Genomic DNA, 19,532 nt, shown 5'->3' on the forward strand with positions numbered 1-19,532 from the left:
GCATTATGAGCCAGGTTCTGTTAGGGTTCTTATATTACAGATGGAACCCAGGAATGTTAAGTTTCTTTCCTAAAGTCATACAGCTGGGGGATGGGAGGTCTGGAGCTTGAATTCAGGTCTGTCTGATAACAAAGGCCATGCTTGACCGCTTTCACTAGTAACGTGCCCATTTTGCAGATGAAAAATTAGTACCCAGTAGAACCAGGACAGGATCTGAGCAAAGCTGCAGAGAAATGAGCCTAGGCTCTGGAGTCAGATAGAATGGGACCGATGTCTTGGTTCTGCCACTTACAAGATATGTGTGGCCTTGGGCAAGTTGCTGAGCCTCCGTCTTCTCAAGTGTAAAACGGCACCTGTCTTGCAAGATTGCTCGCTGCAAAACTCCTCAAAATGCTGCTTTGAGAAAATCAAAGGATTTTCACTTGGGCCATCTTCTAGACTCCCGGAGCAGTAAGTCTTCTAAAGGTGATGAGTCATCACCGGCTCAGGCTCTCTCTGTGTTAAATGTTCATTCACTCAACGGCAACAGGCTAAAAGGAATCAGTACTATTGTTGGGTCCCAACTGCGATTCAGGCACTGTGCTAGGTGCTTTCACATGCTCGCCACAGGCCTGCAAGGCAGAGTTTTTAGGCATCTTACAGGTGATGAAATTGAGGCGAGGGTCTCAAGGTCTGGTCTGGGGCAGAGGCCAGGTCGCCTGGTCCCAGCACCCTTGCTGCCTCATGCTGCCTGTGATTTGTCACAGCTGTCAGTCACCTCCAGGAAACCACCTTTCTTTGTTCGGGACACCTGCCCTTAGATGAAGAAATAAGACCAAGTCTTAGACAGCACAGCTCTACTAGGTTAAGAACTTAATTATTTGGCCTTTTATTTTTTACCCTTCAAAATAAAATGCATTCTTCATGTGCAGGAAGTGCTTTTTCCTCCTGTTTGCAAATAATATTATTTCGTCTTCTTGGTACCAAAGGGAATTCATTTAGAAGGAAAAAAAAAGAGGGAAGAGAGAGAAAAAGAAAGGTGGGCTTCTCTGGTGGTGCAGTGGTTGAGAGTCCGCCTGCTGATGCAGGGGACACGGGTTCGTGCCCCGGTCCGGGAAGATCCCACATGCCACGGAGCGGCTGGGCCCGTGAGCCATGGCCGCTGAGCTTGCGCGTCCGGAGCCTGTGCTCCACAACGGGAGAGGCCACAACAGTGAGAGGCCTGCGTACTGAAAAAAAAAAAAAAAAAAAAGGAAGAAATTACTGTGAATAGAAGACTTAGGGGACATAATTACAGAAATACTGCAGGCTCTGCATTAGCTGGAGAATTGCAGCCATTTCATTGTGGGAGTAAATCTATTTTCTTTTATTTTAAAGTGGATCCTTCACCTTCCAAAGGGCTAATTATGGTGCTGCCTACATGTTGTGCTCATAAGCTCTAATTTCATCTTTTCAGTAACCACAATGGCAAATAACAAAATTGTGTGTGCGCTCAGGAAGCATCTTCGTGACAGCTCCCATAACAGGTGGGAGGGACATGGCAATCACTCATCTCGTGACTCAGGCCATGTTTTCCATAACTGAGCCCACCACGGACCCTGTCAGAGGCACCTCCTCTAGCTCAGCCGAGAAGAATTCACAAAACAAAGCAGGTGGGTGGCAGGAGCTGGGAGGAGGTCCAGGGAGGGTGAGCAAAAGGGAGGGCAACACAATAGCTGTTAAAAAGTGAATGCCAACAAACACATGAAAGAATGCTCAACATCATTAATCATTAGAGAAATGCAAATCAAAACTACAATGAGATATCATCTCACACTGGTCAGAATGGCCATCATCAAAAAATCTAGAAACAACAAATGCTGGAGAGGGTGTGGAGAAAAGGGAACCCTCTTGCACTGTTGGTGGGAATGTGAATTGATACAGCCACTATGGAAAACAGTATGGAGGTTCCTTAAACAACTACAAATAGAACTACTATATGACCCAGCAATCCCACTACTGGGCATATACCCTGAGAAAACCATAATTCAAAAAGAGTCATGTACCAAAATGTTCATTGCAGCTTTATTCACAATAACCAGGAGATGGAAGCAACCTCAGTGTCCATCAACAGATGAATGGATAAAGAAGATGTGGCACATATATACCATGGAATATTACTCAGCCATAAAAAGAAACGAAATTGAGTTATTTGGAGTGAGGTGGATGGACCTAGAGTCCGTCATACAGAGTGAAGTAAGTCAGAAAGAGAAAAACAAATACTGTATGCTAACACATATATATGGAATCTAAGGGGAAAAAAAGTCATGAAGAACCTAGGGGTAAGACAGGAATAAAGACACAGACCTACTAGAGAATGGACTTGAGGATATGGGGAAGGGGAAGAGTAGTCTGTGACAAAGTGAGAGAGTGGCATGGACATATATACACTACCAAACATAAAATAGATAGCTAGTGGGAAGCAGCCACATAGCACAGGGAGATCAGCTGGGTGCTTTGTGACCACCTGGAGGGGTGGGATAGGGAGGGTGGGAGGGAGGGAGACGCAAGAGGGAAGAGATATGGGAACATATGTATATGTCTAACTGATTCACTTTGTTATAAAGCAGAAACTAACACACCATTGTAAAGCAATTATACTCTAATAAAGATGTTAAAATAGAAAAAAGTGAATGCCTTAAAATGATGTTTATGGAGAGTTTTTAATGATGTGGGAGACTGTTTGAAATATGATGCTTAGGAGAAAAAGCAGGATATACAATACGTGGACAGTACGATTTCAACTATGTGAAATATCTATATCTCAATATATAGCTATCTTTATATTTGACAATATTTGATATTTAATACATATGAATCACCAGATTCTTTTAATATCCAAATATAACTCAATCCCACAAAAAGGCAGCGATCCAAAGCCTCCTCCTTGAGATGTCAAGGATCTCCTGAGAAAGGGGAGGTTTCATTTTTTTAGGGGTTGCCCTTCACCTGCTATTGCAAACCCTCCTCTGGCTCCGTTGTCAATCCCCTCGAGGGGTCCCAGTGCGGTTCCACTGGACCCTGCTCCTCTCCCTAAGCCCCTTCATCCCTCTCAGGACAAGGACACATCATCTGTGTTCCCTAAGGCACCAGCAGCATCACGTTGTTTTGTGAAACAGACCTTTACTCCAAAAGTTTGAGGTTGGGGCAGTGGCAGGTGCGGGCTCGGGGGTGGAATGCTGTACGGCAGAGGGCGGGAAGATGCTAAGAGCTAAAAAAGGCTTTAGTCTCTGAAGTTCACTGGATGTGCTGGGCCCCGACCAAACAAAATCAGCTTGGCTTCTTGTCTGACAGAGCAGGCTGATGCTGGTGTCACTGGGTTTCACGTTCTGCCAGTGTGTGTGTATTCCTGTTCCTCTCTGGTTTTCTGTGTGTCCCCCTCTGAGTCTTCCTGCATCCCCTGTTCTCCTTTCCATCCCTCGTTGTCTTTCTCTCTCTCTGGGTGGTCCCTCACTTTCTCCCTACGGGAATCTCTGTCTCAGATAACCTCATAGGTTTCCACACTTCACATCCTTTCTTTCCAGAGTCCCCCAAACGGAACCCCTTCCTCTCTGCTTTCAACAGAGGACTAAAAGACTTCTGTCTGATTAACATGCAGAGCATTCAGAAAACTTTTCTTTCAATGTTTCCCATCCAGACTAGCCAGGGAGAACAAGGGAGGGAAGCTAAAAAGCCCATTAAGGTGTCTTCCCAAACAAATGTCTTCCTTGCCCTTCTGCCCAAACGCAGAAACAGCTTCAGCTTTAAAAATACCTTGCTTTCAAGGTGTCTTCCCAAACAAATGTCTTCCTTGCCCTTCTGCCCAAACGAAGAAACGGCTTCAGCTTTAAAAATACCTTGCTTTCATCTTTTGAAGGAAATATGCCAAAATTTTAACACTGGCTGTCTTTGAGTAGCAAGAAATGCTTTAGTGTTATTTATTTCTTCCTATTTTTTCTGAGTTTTCCAACTTGTCCAAGACCAGCCCGAACTACTTTATCATAATAAAATCTCCCATGTATTATGCACCTGCCAGATACCTGATTTAATCTTCACAACAGCCTTAATAGGGGGATGTTAATATGCCCATTTAGAGGTTCAGAAAGGTCAGGCAATTTGCTCAAGGTCACACAAGCAGAGGTGGAGATCCAACTAGACGTTAGGCCCTCAGCCACTAAATCGTGCTGCTTGGAGAGGCCCATCCTCTGCTCCACCTGCAGGTGCAGGCTTTCCCACACCTGAAATCTCACCAGATCATCTGAGCTGCCTTACTCGAGTCCTCACTGTAAATGCAAGTGGTTCTGTATGTTATGATTCAAACTATTAGCCTTCCCCGGGGGGAGGAGTCTACTTTCCCACATCAGGCCTGCGACCTGTGGGAGGAATATACATCCTGGGCCTGTTGAACTTGAAAGTGGCATATGACCTGCTCAGGTTAATAAAACATGAATGGAAAGGCCATGTCACTTCTGCACCAAAGCAGTAAGAGCAAGCATATGTTTCTCTGTGTCTTTCTCCCCTCTGCCCCAAGGCAACATCCCCAGGAATGTCCATGTGTGAACATGGAGCAGAGCTGTAGTTGACCCATGATGGACATGTAGACAGAGCAAGAAATAGATGGTTGTTTCTGTAAGCCATTGAGATGTGGGTGTTTGTTACCACAGCACAGCTTAGCCTAAAGCTGACTAACTCCATATACGCAAAATTTCAAATGCGTAGGGGGTCACTAATATGTTTCATACTTCCTCCTCTTGGAAGCTAAAAATAGGGGGAGTCTTACCCAAAGCATTAGTGTAAAGTTCCACTTGTCCTTTTCAAAAATGATCTTGGGAAAATGATCTCCTCCCCTAGGGTGTATTTCTTCAGCACATTCTCCTGATGGGGACAGACTGTCAGAATCAGTCCCAATTACAGGCTCTGGAACTGCCCAAGCACACACAGGCCAATTAGCGCATGGCTCTAAGTCTTAGGGGACCACGTGGACGGGCAGCACTCTGCCCACACTTCTCCCCTCGAGGAGAACTGAGTGTCCACTGACTGCAGCCGCAACTGGAGGCTTGAGGCTCAGGTGCCATCTGGGCAAACAGGGAGCAATAAAGATGGACGGAGGGAAGGCTCGGGGTGGTGCAATCAATGATCACTTTTGGTCTGAGATACGAGAGCACACAGCCTTCACTGGCAATCTATTCTCCGTGCCTTTAGCAAAGCTGTCTTGGAGGGAAGAATGGAGACTTAATCCAAAAGCTGTAGGTTTAGAGGAAAAAGAATTGCTGTCATTGCTGAGGAACAGGCAGGAGAGAGAGAAGACACTACTGCTGCCCCAGGATGAAGCAGTCAAGTGATTTTTCAAAGAATCCCTGGGGGGATGGAGGTGACCATCTCACCCCTAAGTGACTCAGTTGGTAGTTTTGTTGCTGAAGTATCTTTATTCAATTTGATCTTCTCTCTGGCTGTTTCATCATTCTTGCATTCTTTTATCTGAAGCATCATTCTTTCCTTCCTCATGTCATAATTCATTCACTCTTTCATTCATTCATTCATTCAGCCAGTGAGACCTCTGAGTACGGCACTGCTCCAGACGTTAGCAGCCTGACCGGTGGACAGAGGAGGTGTGGGCAGGGTCCAGCAGGGGAGGGAAGGACGCAGAGCCAAGATTCACAGCTGAGCTTTTGTTCCTCAGGTACAAGAACTCAGTGGGGAGGATTTCAGTTTGAGCTATTATTTCAGAGTCTGAGATAGGAATAAAACCTCTCTCTCGCTACAGGCACAGCCCTAACCCCTGCCTCATTGTGCCACAGAGCCGTGAACTGAGTGGGGACCTAGACCAGTCCATGAGCTCCCATAGACAAAGACTGGTTGGTGGAAAGTGTGACAGACACGGAGATCCATTGCCCAGATCCACCTTCAGAAAAGATTGGCTTCCCTAGTGGGAGGGGCGTATCTTCCTGACAGCCTCCCTCTGGTGGCCCCAGTTTTCAAGACAAGGTCGAGTTACTCTCAGGGCAAACCCTAGCCAATGACTAAGTGGGGGTTCAGGGGTCTGTACCCAACACAGGTCACCTCTAGTGGGTGATCTGAGCTCCAGAGCTCCACCAGCTGGCAAAGATTGTTGGGTCTGCATCGTGGTCTGCCGAATGCCCCTGCCAATCCACCTCCTGCCTCTTCTCTTTCACAGGTGTCATTCTCCTGTAAAACTTTTGCACCTTTAACTCCATCTCAGCGTCTGCTTTGTGGAAAACCACACTGGCACAGAAGAGGAAACATGGAAGGGAGGAAAGAAAGGACGGGTTCCTCTCACACCAGGAGCTCTCTGGTCTGAGACCGCGCAGCGTTTCTTGCCAGCTCCTTCTCAGAAGACAGATCAAAGTTGAGAGTTGACACTCCATAAGGAGCCCTGTCATCTCTTTCTAAAGCTGTCACCATTTAGGAGACACTAGGTTAGTGGGGAAGGCCAGGACTTAGCCCTGTGGCCCTACAGACCAGCTGGGCACACTGGCGCTGGACAGACTACTCTGAATGTGAGTGTTAGCGTTGACTGTGAAAGGGCCGCAGAGCACTCCAGGCTCTCGGGGACCACTGGAGGTCAGGGCCTTGCTGAGGCAGTAAAGTGGAAAGAGCAACATGGTTTGACTGCCAGGACACGGATCATGGAGGGCTGCATGGAGGAGGAGGAATATTTGATCTGAGCCTTAAAGAGCAAGCTTCCTGAGGACACAGGTACAAACCAGGGCCCATGGCCTGTTCTGCACACATGTGTTTAGAAATCAGAGCAAGAGCAGGGTATCACTCAGGCCTCTTTGGCTGCCAGCAACAGAAATTGACACTGGATAATGTAAAGAATTTGCAGGGAGGGCACAGGAGAGCTAAAGAACCAGGCAGGAGGCAGAAAGAAACCTGGCGGCTCTAGGGTCCCATATAGCATGAGCTCTTCAGCAATTCCACCAGGGCACTGCTGTGAAAATGGAAGAACGCCACCATGTTTAGTTGTCTTAGTTTCTCTGCTCGCTATTCAGTTTCTAGGGAGAGGCAGAGTGTCCTCCCTGTAGCTAAGGTATGATCTGATGCCTTGATCAGTAGGCCTGGCAAGGCAGGATGCACCATCCAAGAGGTAAGAAGAGATCCAGGAGAACGTGAGCTCACAGAGCCAAGGGAGAAGTTTCTACAAAGGCGGTGGTGAACATTATCAAAGGCAGCACACAGGGCCAGTCCAATGAGGACAAAGGTTTACCCACAGGAATTAGCAATCAGCAGAATGGTTTTAGTGTTGAGGCAGGGACAGAAGCTGGATGCTCTGGGTTGAGGATTCAATGGGAGGAGAGAAGTTGTGGACAGACCACTCTTTTGAGAAGTTTGGATAAGAAGAGAAGGCGACAGATTGTTTGTTAGAGAGGCCATTGGGTAAACGGTGGATTCTTTTTAGGACAGGAGAGACCTGAGGCTCTTATAAGCTAAGACAAAGGAGCAGAGAGGAGGCAAAGGTGAAAAGACAGAAAAGCATGGCAGTAGTCAGAGCCCTGGGGGGCAGGAGGGTGGCACGAGGACATGGGCAGAAGGGCTGGCCTTTGAACTCTGTCTTTGCCATTGTCATCTGTTCCTCACTGCTCAGAGTATATTATACATCACAGGTCTTGCTGTCTACTTGCTTAAGAGGATTATTATTATTAATTTTTTTCGGTACGCGGACCTCTCACTGTCGTGGCCTCTCCCGTTGCGGAGCACAGGCTCCGGATGCGCACGCTCAGCGGCCATGGCTCACGGGCCCAGCCGCTTCGCGGCATGTGGGATCTTCCCGGACCGGGACACGAACCCGTGTGCCCTGCATCGGCAGGCGGACTCTCAACCACTGCGCCACCAGGGAAGCCCAAGAGGATTATTTTAATCTCAATTTGGCCATCAGCTTCTTGAATGCAGGAATTGTGTCTCTGTAAGTAGAACAGGAAAGGTGCCGCATAAGGAATGGAGAGACCAGAGTTCTAGGACCAATTTTTATTATCAGATTGGGCAAAGCTGTGTGTTTCTGATACCCAGATATAGTGGCCTGGCCAAATAGGTTTTTAATTTTCTTACAAAAGAAGAAGTCTGCAGGTAGGCAGTTCAGAGCTGGTATAGCAGCCCCATGGTGTATTTTTACATATCAGACTCCTATTCGTCTACTCGGCCAGTGGCTAAATAGTCTTAGCAAGTGACTTTGGAGGGCATGCTTGTCACCTCATAGATGCAAGCTGGCTGCTTGGCCTCCAGGCTCATATTCACATTCTAAGACAGAAGAAGGAAGGAGGACAGGGGCGAGGAGCTCCTGTGGTTGGAAAGCAAAACCTTCCTACTAATCCCACGCAAACTCCTGTTTGCTTCTCATGGCCGTTCCTAGCTTCACAGAAGTCTCCCACTTTAAACTAAATCCATGTTTCATTGTATCCTGGCTTCCCTGCATCCCTGGCTTCATCCTAACACCATCTTTGGGGAGTCCTTTGAGGGATTTGCCTCTCTCCACCATGAGAAGCTTAGCGGAGAAGTAAATTCAGGTGTCTTACTCTCAGTGACCAAAGTGGAAGGGGTTTGCCAGCACGACCTCAGAATGTCAGGGGAGTGTGTCCTAATCTTGGCCAATGAGAAGGTCCCTCCCAGAACCTTGGCTCCTGCATGAGTGAAATAGAGAAAAAGTGGCTAAAATTTACTCATCTATCCCTGCAATGACATCCTCACTAGACCATTTCTGCTAAGAGATCATTCCTAGGGTTTTCACTTTCTAGGTTTTCAGAACGGCTTTCTTCCTGCCCCTTTCTAAGCCTGGATTTTCAACCTTCCTATAAATTCTGAAGGCGCGATCCTACCAATAAATTCCCTTCTACTCAGCAGAGACTGTTTCTGTTGCTTGTTTAACAACAGCAACAAAAATTTCTGACTGATACTCCGACCCCATCTCTGACCAGCTACATGTGATCTTGAAAAAACCACCTAACCTCTTTGGGTCCTCTCTCCTCATCAAAAAACAATGGGTCATTACTAAAGTGCTTTCCGACGTGAACGATGAATTGTGACTTTGACCTCTTTCAGAAGGCCTGCTTTGTACCAAATGGGCCCCGATGGACAGCAGAATTAGAGTTTTAGCAACAAGGGTAGAATATAAAAGCTCCATCAGGAAAGCTAATTTACAGCGCTGAGGTGCTGCAACTGGAACATTTCTTAGACAATTAAGCCTAGGTAGGTGCTCACCAAAACCACTCCACTGCTAGTGGCACCAGTGTGCAATGTTTTCATTAGCAAACAGGCACCATTTGGTATCATCTTGCCATGTTGTCAAGGACCCACTTACCAATTGTATGGTTTCAACTGTTCTTGATTCCAAGACTGCTTCGTTGCACCACTGTAAAACCTGTTTTCCAGGGAGTCTTTGTTTGCACCTTAAATTCCTTTCTGCAGCAGACATGCATCTGCCTTACAAAACTTCAGAACATAGGACAGAGGACTCTGTAAAATCGTAGTCCGTACATTCAAGGAAAAATTACTTTGTTAGAACAGTGGCCCGAGTTTGGCCTTATGTTCTAGCAAAAGCTCATTGCTTAGCTGCATTTAATAATCCCTGAAACATTTCTGTGTGAATTGTGTGGCTGCAAGATGGGTAAAAAAAAAAAAAAAAAAAGTGGGAAGCAGGCATAAAAAATTGGCAGAAAATAAAAATTAGTGAGATCTTAAATATTTGATCAAGGCCTCTATTTCCAGGTAAGCAGTTACGATCTTGGGCCCTCAGATGCCAGCAGAAGCCACAGAGCACCATTCTGAATTATTAAAATAACCAGGGGAAACTTTTTTCTTCTTAGTCCTTTTAAATGAGCATGTAGCCTTTCAAGCTAACCTTTGCGTAAATATTTAACACAGGATTGGGTGAAATGTAAAAGAGCCAAAGTTCTCAGTCTAATTAATACTCATCTGTAATTATGAATCAGATTCGATAAGGCATCTCAACCACTTCACTTTATTTTATTTTTTCTCTCTCTGCACCCACAATTCTTCCCGACTTGAGAGGAATCCGATCTGGATGAGTTGAAAGTCTGCATTCTAAAATATTTTCAAACTGTATGTTTACTGATTTTGTTTCTATTTTTCATTGGTTCAATGCATTCATTCATTTGACAAATGTTTCTTGACTACCTACTAAGTACTAGGCACCGTTCCAAGCATGGGGATAGGGTATTCCTTAACAGTTCAGTGGTTGGGACTCCGTGCTGTTTCCACTGCAGGGGGCACGGGTTCCATCCCTGGTCGGGTAACTAAGATCCTGCATACCACATGGTACAGCCAAAGGAAAAAAAAATGTGGGGATATATCAAGGAACAAAAAATATAAAGACTCAGCCCTTTGGGGACCTTGCACTTAAGTGAGGGAGACAAGAAAGAGATAAAGATTCCAATGACAAATAGTAAGTGCTATGAACAGGGTGGTATGGGAATGCTAGTTGTTTATGTCTGAGGTAGGTGGCCTGTTAGAAAGCTAAGGAATTGGGCAAATTACCTTGGGAGTTGGGGGAGTATACCATTTCGGTCAGCGAGAACAGCAGTGCAGTGGCTCTGTGGTGCAAACAGGCCCAGTGTGTTTAAGGGACAGGAGCAAAGCCAAGGAGACTGGGGGTGAGGAGTGGTCACTGTCAGAAGACAACGTCAGGGAGAGCTTGTCACAGCAGATCTTGTGAGGGCCTTGGAGGCCACTGGGGAGAACTTGGTGTTTTATGCTAATTATGGTGGAAGTGGCTGAGGACTTCTGAGCAGGGGAGCGCTGTGGACTGATTCATATTTCAAAAGGATCACTTGAACTCAGTAGTAACTCTGGCCAGTGGAGCCAGGTTGACCAAATGGTGGTTTCTCGCAGAGGCCTGCTTCAACGGCCAAGTAGGAAAGACTTCACATTGGCATTATCTGTTCATTGCCTATGAGAAAACATCCACCTTTTGAAGTCCTTAAAGGGATTGGAAAGGTTGCCCTCTCTGATCGTTTTAAAAGTCCACCCGTCTCCTTTTTTCACATTTTACTTTCACCAGCCAAAACTTGACCTTTCTGAGAGCTCAGAAGGGAAGGTTATGGTCTCATCCAACCACAGAGGCTGACCCAGCCTGCAGTCCCATCATGATCTGTCCAAAAGCAAGTCTTCCAGAATGTCCTCAGGTCACACTTGTAGGCCTGAGACAGTATGCAGAAGGCACTTCATCAGGACACCATTAGGTGACAGAAGGAAGCTGCAGAATAGTTATAGCTTGATCTCATTTGGTAATCACATTTATATGCCTAGAACTAACTTGTAAAATGTTCAAAATGAGCTAACCTGTCAGTTCCAGTTTTTCCCTTTAGAGACCTCCCTCCTTCAGCTCTTTCTTGGGTTGGATAATTCTGAGCCACGTTCTTTACATGTTCTTTGCTTTCTAGAATTTTCCTGCAGGATCAAGCTCCAATTATTTGTAACAGTAGCTGCCTTAGTAATGCATCTTTTATTGGACTCCCAAATAAAACACTTGCACTTGAATCCTTGTCTCAGACTCTGCTTGAAAGGGACCTAAACTGAGATGTAAAATCCTCCTCCTTCCCGAGGCAGCATTACCTGGCCACTTCCTTGACTCTAATGGCAGATAGGATTCAGGAGAAATAAAACTTACCCATATAAAAAAGGTAAAAAAAAAATTATCCCTGTTATACCCATGATCCAGTAGCCCTGTGTGCCCTCAAGCAAAGGGCATGACTTTCATGTAGATAGTCCCTTATCTAGAGTATTAGGAGCTAGTTGTCTCCCCTGAATGGATTTCTCAACCACAGCCTTTTGCCCCTCTTTGATTTGGGATAAGTGAAGTTATTATGGTTATTATGTGAGGTTCTTACCTCCCACCACTAGGAGGCACCACTTCACACCTGGGAAGCTAGGCTTCCTCCTAAACCAAGCCTTAATATTCACTACCCCAGGGAAAGAAGCATCCCTTGCATGGAGAAGTCATTGCCCATCCCCATCTTGCTCTCTGTGTCCAGCCTCTCCTTTCCTGGGTCAGAGCCCTGACTCAGAATGATTTAGCCCTTGATTTGAACCCAACCTGTGGTACCAATGCTACACACAGATTTTAAGTCCCTAACCTTTCTCACAAGCCTCCCACCCTGCTAGGAGACAAACCGCGTTATCAATAAGAGACCATCCAAAGATCATTATCCTTGAATTTTTTAAAATCTCAGAGTAAGAATGGCCTTTCTAAGTATGATACAAAATCCAGAAGCAATAATAAGAAAAGAGCAATAAATTTGACCACTGTTTAAAATTCCTGAGTTGTTAAAAAAAAAGGGCTGTAAAAAAGGGAAAAAAAAACATCTTCATGCGTATACCTATGAAGCCACTTAATCCTCCCCCAAAAGTTGTTGCCTCCAATTTCGCAGAAGGATCCTGAGGCTTTGGAGAGGTAAAGTGACTTTGCCCAAGGTCACCTTGTTGAGGCACATTTCACACTGTAAGGGAGTCACTTCTGATTCTTGGGAGCTGGACGAGGGAGGAAGGAGAGGAAGCAGGAGAGACACGAGGCAGAGCGGAGGAAGGGGAAGGACTGAACTCTCAGGAGAGGAGGGGTGTCAGGGAGGGTGTGGACACCGCTTCTTGAGTCTGAGTAAGCAGAGGTGGACCAGCCCCTTCACCTGTACACTTATTGGGTGCTAGCTGTGTGTCCCCAGTGCTGATTCGGGAGGGGACAAGGAAGGGCCCTCCTAAAAGTAGAGACGGTATGCCTGTCCAGCCAAGGTCATGGAAGCACTGTGAGAACCTGGTGACCCGGCAGGGGCCCAGAGCCAGCTTTACAAAACACTCCGTACTAAGAACCTGCCACGGATGCTAGGAAAAGCTGGGAATGAGGTGTGCAGCAGTCACAAAACCTTGACATCACCCTTGACATCTCTTTTTTTTGCACACTTCAGTTCACTCCATTAGGAAATCCTATTGGCAGAAACTGATGCATCTTGACCTTCACCGCCCCTGTAAGGACTGGGAGCTATGGAGGGTTCTGGGTGGGCAGAGGAGGCCAGGCCACACTGGGGAAGCAAATTCAGGAAATAAATTACCTGCGAAGATCTCAGAGGATAAGGACCTGAATCTCTAAGGCCCCAGCCTTTTGTTGTGATTGCTTTTTCCCATTCTAAATAAATTTTCATTTGCAAGGCTTGATTCTGTAGGGCTTTCTAAAACAGCCCTCCTACTCCCCTCCCCCCACAATTGTATACACTTCAGGCCCCAGAAAGCCTTCATCCACTCCTGATTTGAGGTCTCAGAGCTCACCAGGGCAGGACTTGAGAACAGAGGTGTAAACTTGTCAGGAGAGGGAAGGCAAGGCAGCAGGAAGAGAGTAAATCCTCATCGAACATGGCAGAAAGTCAAGAGATAACTCAAGAAACCTCTATGTAAGCTTATTTTTTAGCGACAAGCAGGTAACCACTAGCTGAACTCAACGGGTAAGTGTTATAAAGGACTCCGTGGTGGGGCGCAAGGGAGAGGGCTCTGTTGCTTCCATTATAAGAACATGTAGGTAATTTTATTTTCTAAAAAGTGCTCATGCATTACTTATATTTTTAAATTTGCTCTTTAAAAAAAAGTAAAAATAAAAATAAGAAATAAAGCGGAACGCAAAACATAGAAAAATAAAATGCAAAGGCTCACACAAGCCAGGGAGTGGGAGCAGAGGCGGGGGTGGGGGAGTGGGCGGGGCTTGGCGCAAAGGGGCGGGGCGTGGGACGCGGTCTCTTTAGGGCCCGCCCCCGGCGAGGAAGTCGGGCGCCGCGGTTTCTCTCTGACTCCGCCCACCTCGGGGGAGCCCTTGCGGTGCAGAGTCTAGTTCGCCGTAGGCCCTCTCCCCACCTAGAGGGTAGGAAGGGCAGGTGACTGGCTGCCCCACCGTAAAGGGCGGTGCGTGCGGAGGCCTGGAGCGGTCCTCACCTGGCCTTGGGTGCGGGGCCAAGCGCGGGCGAAGAGCCCCGGTTTGGCGCCGCCGGGCCTACAGTCCCCTACAGTCCCCAGAGGCTCGCCGAGTGCCTCTGCGGAGCCGCGCGACGCGCAGGTAAGCGCAGCCAAGGCCGGGCCTGTTCAGCCCGCCTTTGCCCTGGTGGGCGCCCGCCGAGACCTGGCCTGCACGCACCGGGGCGACAGGTGGCGGCGGAGTGCGGAGCTCGGTAACCCGTCTGGGTCGGATGAACCCCAGAACTCCTCCTGTCTACAACCGGCGCCACCCATTCTCGCCACAGCGTTATCGACCTAACCGCAGCACCCCTGTGGCTCAGACCCGAGCCCATCTTCAGCACTCGAGCCCTCAACAAATGCAAATAAGGATCCACCAAATCCTGCATGCCGTTGAGTGCCCGACACTGGGCTCAGTGCTGGGGGGTACAGTGCGGTCCAACGAACGTAGTGCCCACCCCCCGTGGAGCTCGCAGTCTGGTAAGAGAGACCCACAGCAAATAGGTAATCTCCACATGTGAGTGTAAAAGTTAAAACTGAAAGATCTGTGAAGATAGGAAGTGCAGGGTGCTGGGAGAGCATTTAGCCGGTGGTCCCCATCTATAAAGGATGCTGGAGCTCACACTTCAGTATGAATGGCAGGGTCCCAAGGTGGAGAACGATGGAGTAAACACACTTGTTGGGAGAGAGTGTGGCTTGTTTGAGAAAAGGAAGGTCCTGCCCACTGAAAGCAGGGAGCAAAGCAAGTTTCCTAACTTCCTCCTCTGTAAAATGGGACTGTTCCTCCCCATTGAGGATTGAGACTTTGCATGTAAATGACTTAGTGGTGTTCAAGCGTGCAGTAAGTGAAGTGAAGGTGAAGATTTCTGTGGATGGATCAGGTTTTAATCTGGCCTGAACGCAGGGTGCTGCCTCTGGGCACTCACTTCCCCTCTCCTGGAGTCCTGTCTCCTTGTCTGAGTAGAATCTCTCAAACAGCTTGTTCTCTAAAATGATGCCTGCTTTAGTCATTCATTCTTAAAATATTTAACTGGTGCCCACTTTACACTGGCCTTGCCCTCATGGAGGTCATGCAGGGTGGGCCAGGTGAAGTACACTGGTAGTCCCAGCCGTGGTGCTCTGGAGCCCAGAGGAGAGAGCGCCTGATCCAATGGCCTTGCCAGAGAAAGCCTCCTGCTTCCGTCAGGGCCAGGTATACATTTCCCAGAAAGGCTCACCTGTGAGTGCCGACACCGTGAATCCCCTGAGAACATAAGGCTCACGCTCCTCCACTTGAGCATGTTACTTCCTTATTTTTATTGGTGGCATCACCCCCCAAAACTGGCCAGAAAACTCCCAAGAGTCAGCAACCCTACTGGTCCCTTGCTGAGGACCCCCAGGGATTTAGGAGAGGTTTGGAAGCTTCAGAAAACACCTGGCTGGTGACTGCTTGGTATATTTTATTGGCTTGGATGATGCCAATTCCTTCTCTGGCTCGGTTTATACTGTTGGTGGAAACTGCGGATTTGCTCCATGAAAACAGGCCAGGAGGCCCAGAGAGTGGAGAACACAGTTGAGAGAAGAGTCTGGCACTGTTTGTGAGTAGGGGTAAAAAAATAAAAAAATTAAAAAAAAAAAAGCAGAGGACAGGTGTTAACAGAAGGGTGCTGGGGGAAGAGGGGGAGAGGGCAGGCTTTGTGCAGCCACTCTGTTTCCCCTCGCAGACTGTGGCAATGCCACCTGCGGAGAGCAAAAGGAGAGCGATGGGTTAGGCAGTCACAGACCTGGGTTCAGGTTCTTATTTGTTACTTCCCAGCTCTGTGCCTGACCCTGGGCAAGTCACTTATTATCTGATTGTGCAAGCTTAAGACAGTGCTTGGCATCTAGTTGGCCCTGAAGAAATGTAATCTCCCTCCCTCTTCCCCTAAATGAACTAAAATAGGAGTAATAATAGTGCCTACCTAAGAGGGTTATTATGGGGATTTCATGAGTTAATGTACCTAAGATACATAGAGCAGTGCCTGACATGTAGAAGTTACTGCTGCTGTTGCTTTTGTTATTATTCCTTATTCTGGGTAAAAATTGGTGAAACAAGGCAGGCAGAAGATAGGAGGTGGGGGTGAGAGGTTGGTTCTGAGGAACTGTGCAGGGTGATTAGTGGGGGAGTTGTGTTATCTGTTGGCAGTGGTTTTACCGGAAAGCATCAGCCCTGGTGGGAAAAAGCAGTGTTCTGGGTGATAAAGGGCCTCTTGGGCTGCCAGGCTGTCAGAAGGCCTGAAGACTCAGGCCAAAGAAAAGACAGCAAAAACATGGGGGAAAAACTAGGGTTGAAAAAGATCCAGTGTTGTCTTGTTTGGGTTGTCCCTAACCCACAGCTGGGTGTGGGTCCCTGGTGAGGAGCTGCCCCTGCGCCATGCTGACCCCTGCCCTCCTTTGGATATGGTAATTGCCTGAGACTGGTCCAGGAGCTGTGGAATCCAATTCTGTAAGCCCTGTACCTAGCAGAATACTGGGCCCATAATGAATGCATGAAAGAAAGAATGAATGAATGAACGAATGAACAAAGGAACCTAAACCCACAGATCAAATTTCTCAATGTGCAAGTGTGCTGTTAAAAGAAGGGAGTATGGGGCTCCCCTGGTGGCGCAGTGGTTGAGAGTCCACCTGCCGATGCAGGGGACATGGGTTCGTGCCCCGGTCCGGGAAGATCCCACATGCCGCCGAGCGGCTGGGCCCGTGAGCCATGGCCGCTGAGCCTGCGCGTCCGGAGCCTGTGCTCCGCAACGGGAGAGGCCACAGCAGTGAGAGGCCCGCGTACCCAAAAAAAAAAAAAAAAGAAGGGAGTATGAAGATAGGGAGAGAGAACTAATGTTTTTAGGCCCTTGCTAAGGGCCAAGCATTTTCATGTATGTTGCAGCTTAGTGATGAACACTGCAGCTTTGGAGTCAGATGAAGCTGCCTGTGTGACCTCACATGCATGACAGAAGCTCTCTGAAGTACAATTTTGCATCTGTAACCTGGGACTCATTGTCCCTCATTTGTAGGGCCGTTATGAGCAGTCAGTAATGCTCATATATAAGTGTGTGGTGTGCCGTCCTCAATGCACAGCACAAGGTCTGGGAAGTACTCAGTCAATAATAGCTGCTGTTATTATTATTATATTGATGAATCCTCCAGTGCTGTCCACTGTGATGAGGGAACGGAAGGCCACAGACACAGATGGGTGGCGTTGATTCTGAGCTCTGTCCCATCTGGAAGCAGAGGTTCTCTGCAGACAGCTTTACGTGCATTTCATGCATTACTTAAAGCACCTGACTACATGAAACCTTAAAAGGAAAAAAACTGCAAAATTATAATTTATGTGTCTTTCAAGTTCAGGTATTTTATCATCTAGATAAATCTTCCGTGCAACTATGTTAAACCACTTTGGGCTGTCGAAGCTTTTAAATAAGTGGCTCATCCTGACCAGTGTCTGTCTTTCCTCATTTATCATAGTTCCCTTGTAAAGACAGACAGATCCCATTTTGCAGGGCAGGCCTCAGGACGGCAGCTCCTGCCCCACCGTTTTAGCTATGTGGCTCTGCTAAATCACAGTGGACTTGTGACTCCCTCATCATTGTCTCTCTCATGTACACATAGACCCACAGCACCAATCTTGGAACTAGGAATAGAAAGGCGCTCTGTGGCTAGTGTGAATCTGGGGAAATCAACTCTGGGGAAATCACAGGTTCTCAGTGATGGGTTTGGGGGGTGAAAACGCCTTGGATGAAGGTGGCAGCGTCTTCTAGAAGTCAGGGCTATCTGCCCTTTCTACCCAGGAGTGCCATCTCTGGGTCTGGCCTCCTGCCCAGTAAAGGTCTGATCTGCATCCCCGTACCTTCCTGCTGTCCCTGTCTCTGGCCGCATCTGCCCCAAAAGCTGGAACCCCTGCAGCACCTGCAGGGGCACAGCCTATTGCAGGGAAGCCTTTCCGAAACAATCCTGTATTCCCATGGTCCCACTGGGCACCTCTGCTGACCATGACTTTTCCAGCTACCCTGGCATTACCTCCTCTGTGGGCTGTGAGCGCTTCCACAGCTATTGGATTGAGCACCCCTGGTACCCAGCACCATGTCTTGTTCATTATCCTCCCTCCTTCTCTCCCTTTCTTCCTTCTGTACATTCTCAGGCAGTGTCCTGGGGATTAGAATGCTGAGACAAAGTGACACAGTCTCCACCCTCCTGCGGCCCAAAGACATCATGAGACAGATTATTGGTAAAGACAGAATTAAGCACATGACCACACACACAATGTCAAGTTATAAACCAGATTAACTGCCATGAATGAGAAGCCTGGCATGCCAGGAGAACGCATAAAGGTGGGGTAGATATAGAGATTTTGTCAGTATTGATATAGATAGAGGGGGCCCGGAAATGTTGGTTAGAAGCTTATACTGAATTATTTATGTACCTTTGAAGACTGTTGGATAGTATTTTTCTATGAATTGTGGCAAACAATATTTTATGCGGCCAAAGTAATCTTATGAGAATGTGTACTTTAAAAATCACTGAGCTTTGGCTTCAAAATGGGAAAATAATGCTAACGCTCCAGTTTCCTTGACCCTTTCGAGGTACAGAGTCCTCCTTGGATGTTGTCTCACTGGGGGTGCTAGCTCTCAGAATCTCTCATACTGGCTGGCGGCAACATACAGGTGTCCAGCTCACCTGGGGTAGATTGGGCATGGTGGGCATTGAGGCCCTTTCCCTTCAGAGTAACAGGGACCACCAAGAGCTTATATTTTTTCTCCTTCTTTGGTATCTCTGGGCACATCAGGCTGAGGTTCTGGCATAGATGTTATGACATTGTGTCTAGAGACCTGTCATTTGAGGGGAAAGAAGGGCAAAGCTGACTGTTCTTGCCTGGGTGTGTGGAGAACACCTGTCTGCACACAGCTGAGGGAGGGCGGGATAGCTGGCAGCGACCTACCCCTTCAGAGCCCCGCCATCCCAGCGTGGTCCCTTGTCAGGACCCAGCGTCCTCCAGAGGCACACCACGCCTACCTTCAAGCCCAGTCAGTTCCTCTGAGAACAAAGAGAAAATCACACTCAAAGTCCAGTTTTAAATAAGACATGATCCAAACAGCCCCAGGAAGCATTCTCTCTCCATGACTAAATATTATTAGAGAGTTATTTTATTTATTTGGCCAGCGCTGATGACAAAATACATCTTCGATCCCCACCTGTCTCAGAGGTAGACCTTATTACAAGAGGTGAGCTGCCGTCTGCCCTGAAGCAAAGGAAGGAAAGTCGCATCGCTGTGCAGAAATTGAGCAGGCCTCCGCGCCAGTCTTGGTGGGGTTGGGCTTGACCACAGTATTCTCAGGGTACAGGTCTAATAGGCTTGTAATCGTGTGGCTCTGAGCCATGGAGAAAAGAAGTGGCTCTGGAAATCTGCCTTCCATAAGGCTGACACACAGTGACGGTATTTATTGCCTCTAGGAAGTGCATGTTAAGGGGTAGGTATTTATGAAAAGGGTTCTAAGGAGTAAATGTGCCCATCAGTCAGCCTGGAACTTTTTAGAGCTCCTAAGATGGTTTTAAATTAGAGCCAGTCTTCC

At 47.5% G+C, this 19,532-nt stretch overlaps 1 protein-coding gene across 1 annotated transcript in view; it reads left to right on the forward strand.

The window, feature by feature from the left end:
* Positions 1–14,070: 14,070 nt before the first annotated feature.
* NMNAT3 (nicotinamide nucleotide adenylyltransferase 3) overlaps positions 14,071–19,532 on the forward strand; it is a 118,878-nt gene continuing 113,416 nt past the window's right edge. The window contains 1 exon segment of the mRNA XM_089911074.1: positions 14,071–14,436. Coding sequence (XP_089767200.1) covers positions 14,190–14,436 — 247 coding nt within the window. The 5' untranslated portion in view covers positions 14,071–14,189.

The sequence above is a fragment of the Delphinapterus leucas genome, chromosome 4 (genome assembly GCF_059928025.1).
Source record: "Delphinapterus leucas isolate spDelLeu-1000000601 "Yukka" chromosome 4, BTC_Dleu_Yukka2, whole genome shotgun sequence".
Taxonomy (NCBI): Eukaryota; Metazoa; Chordata; class Mammalia; order Artiodactyla; family Monodontidae; genus Delphinapterus; species Delphinapterus leucas.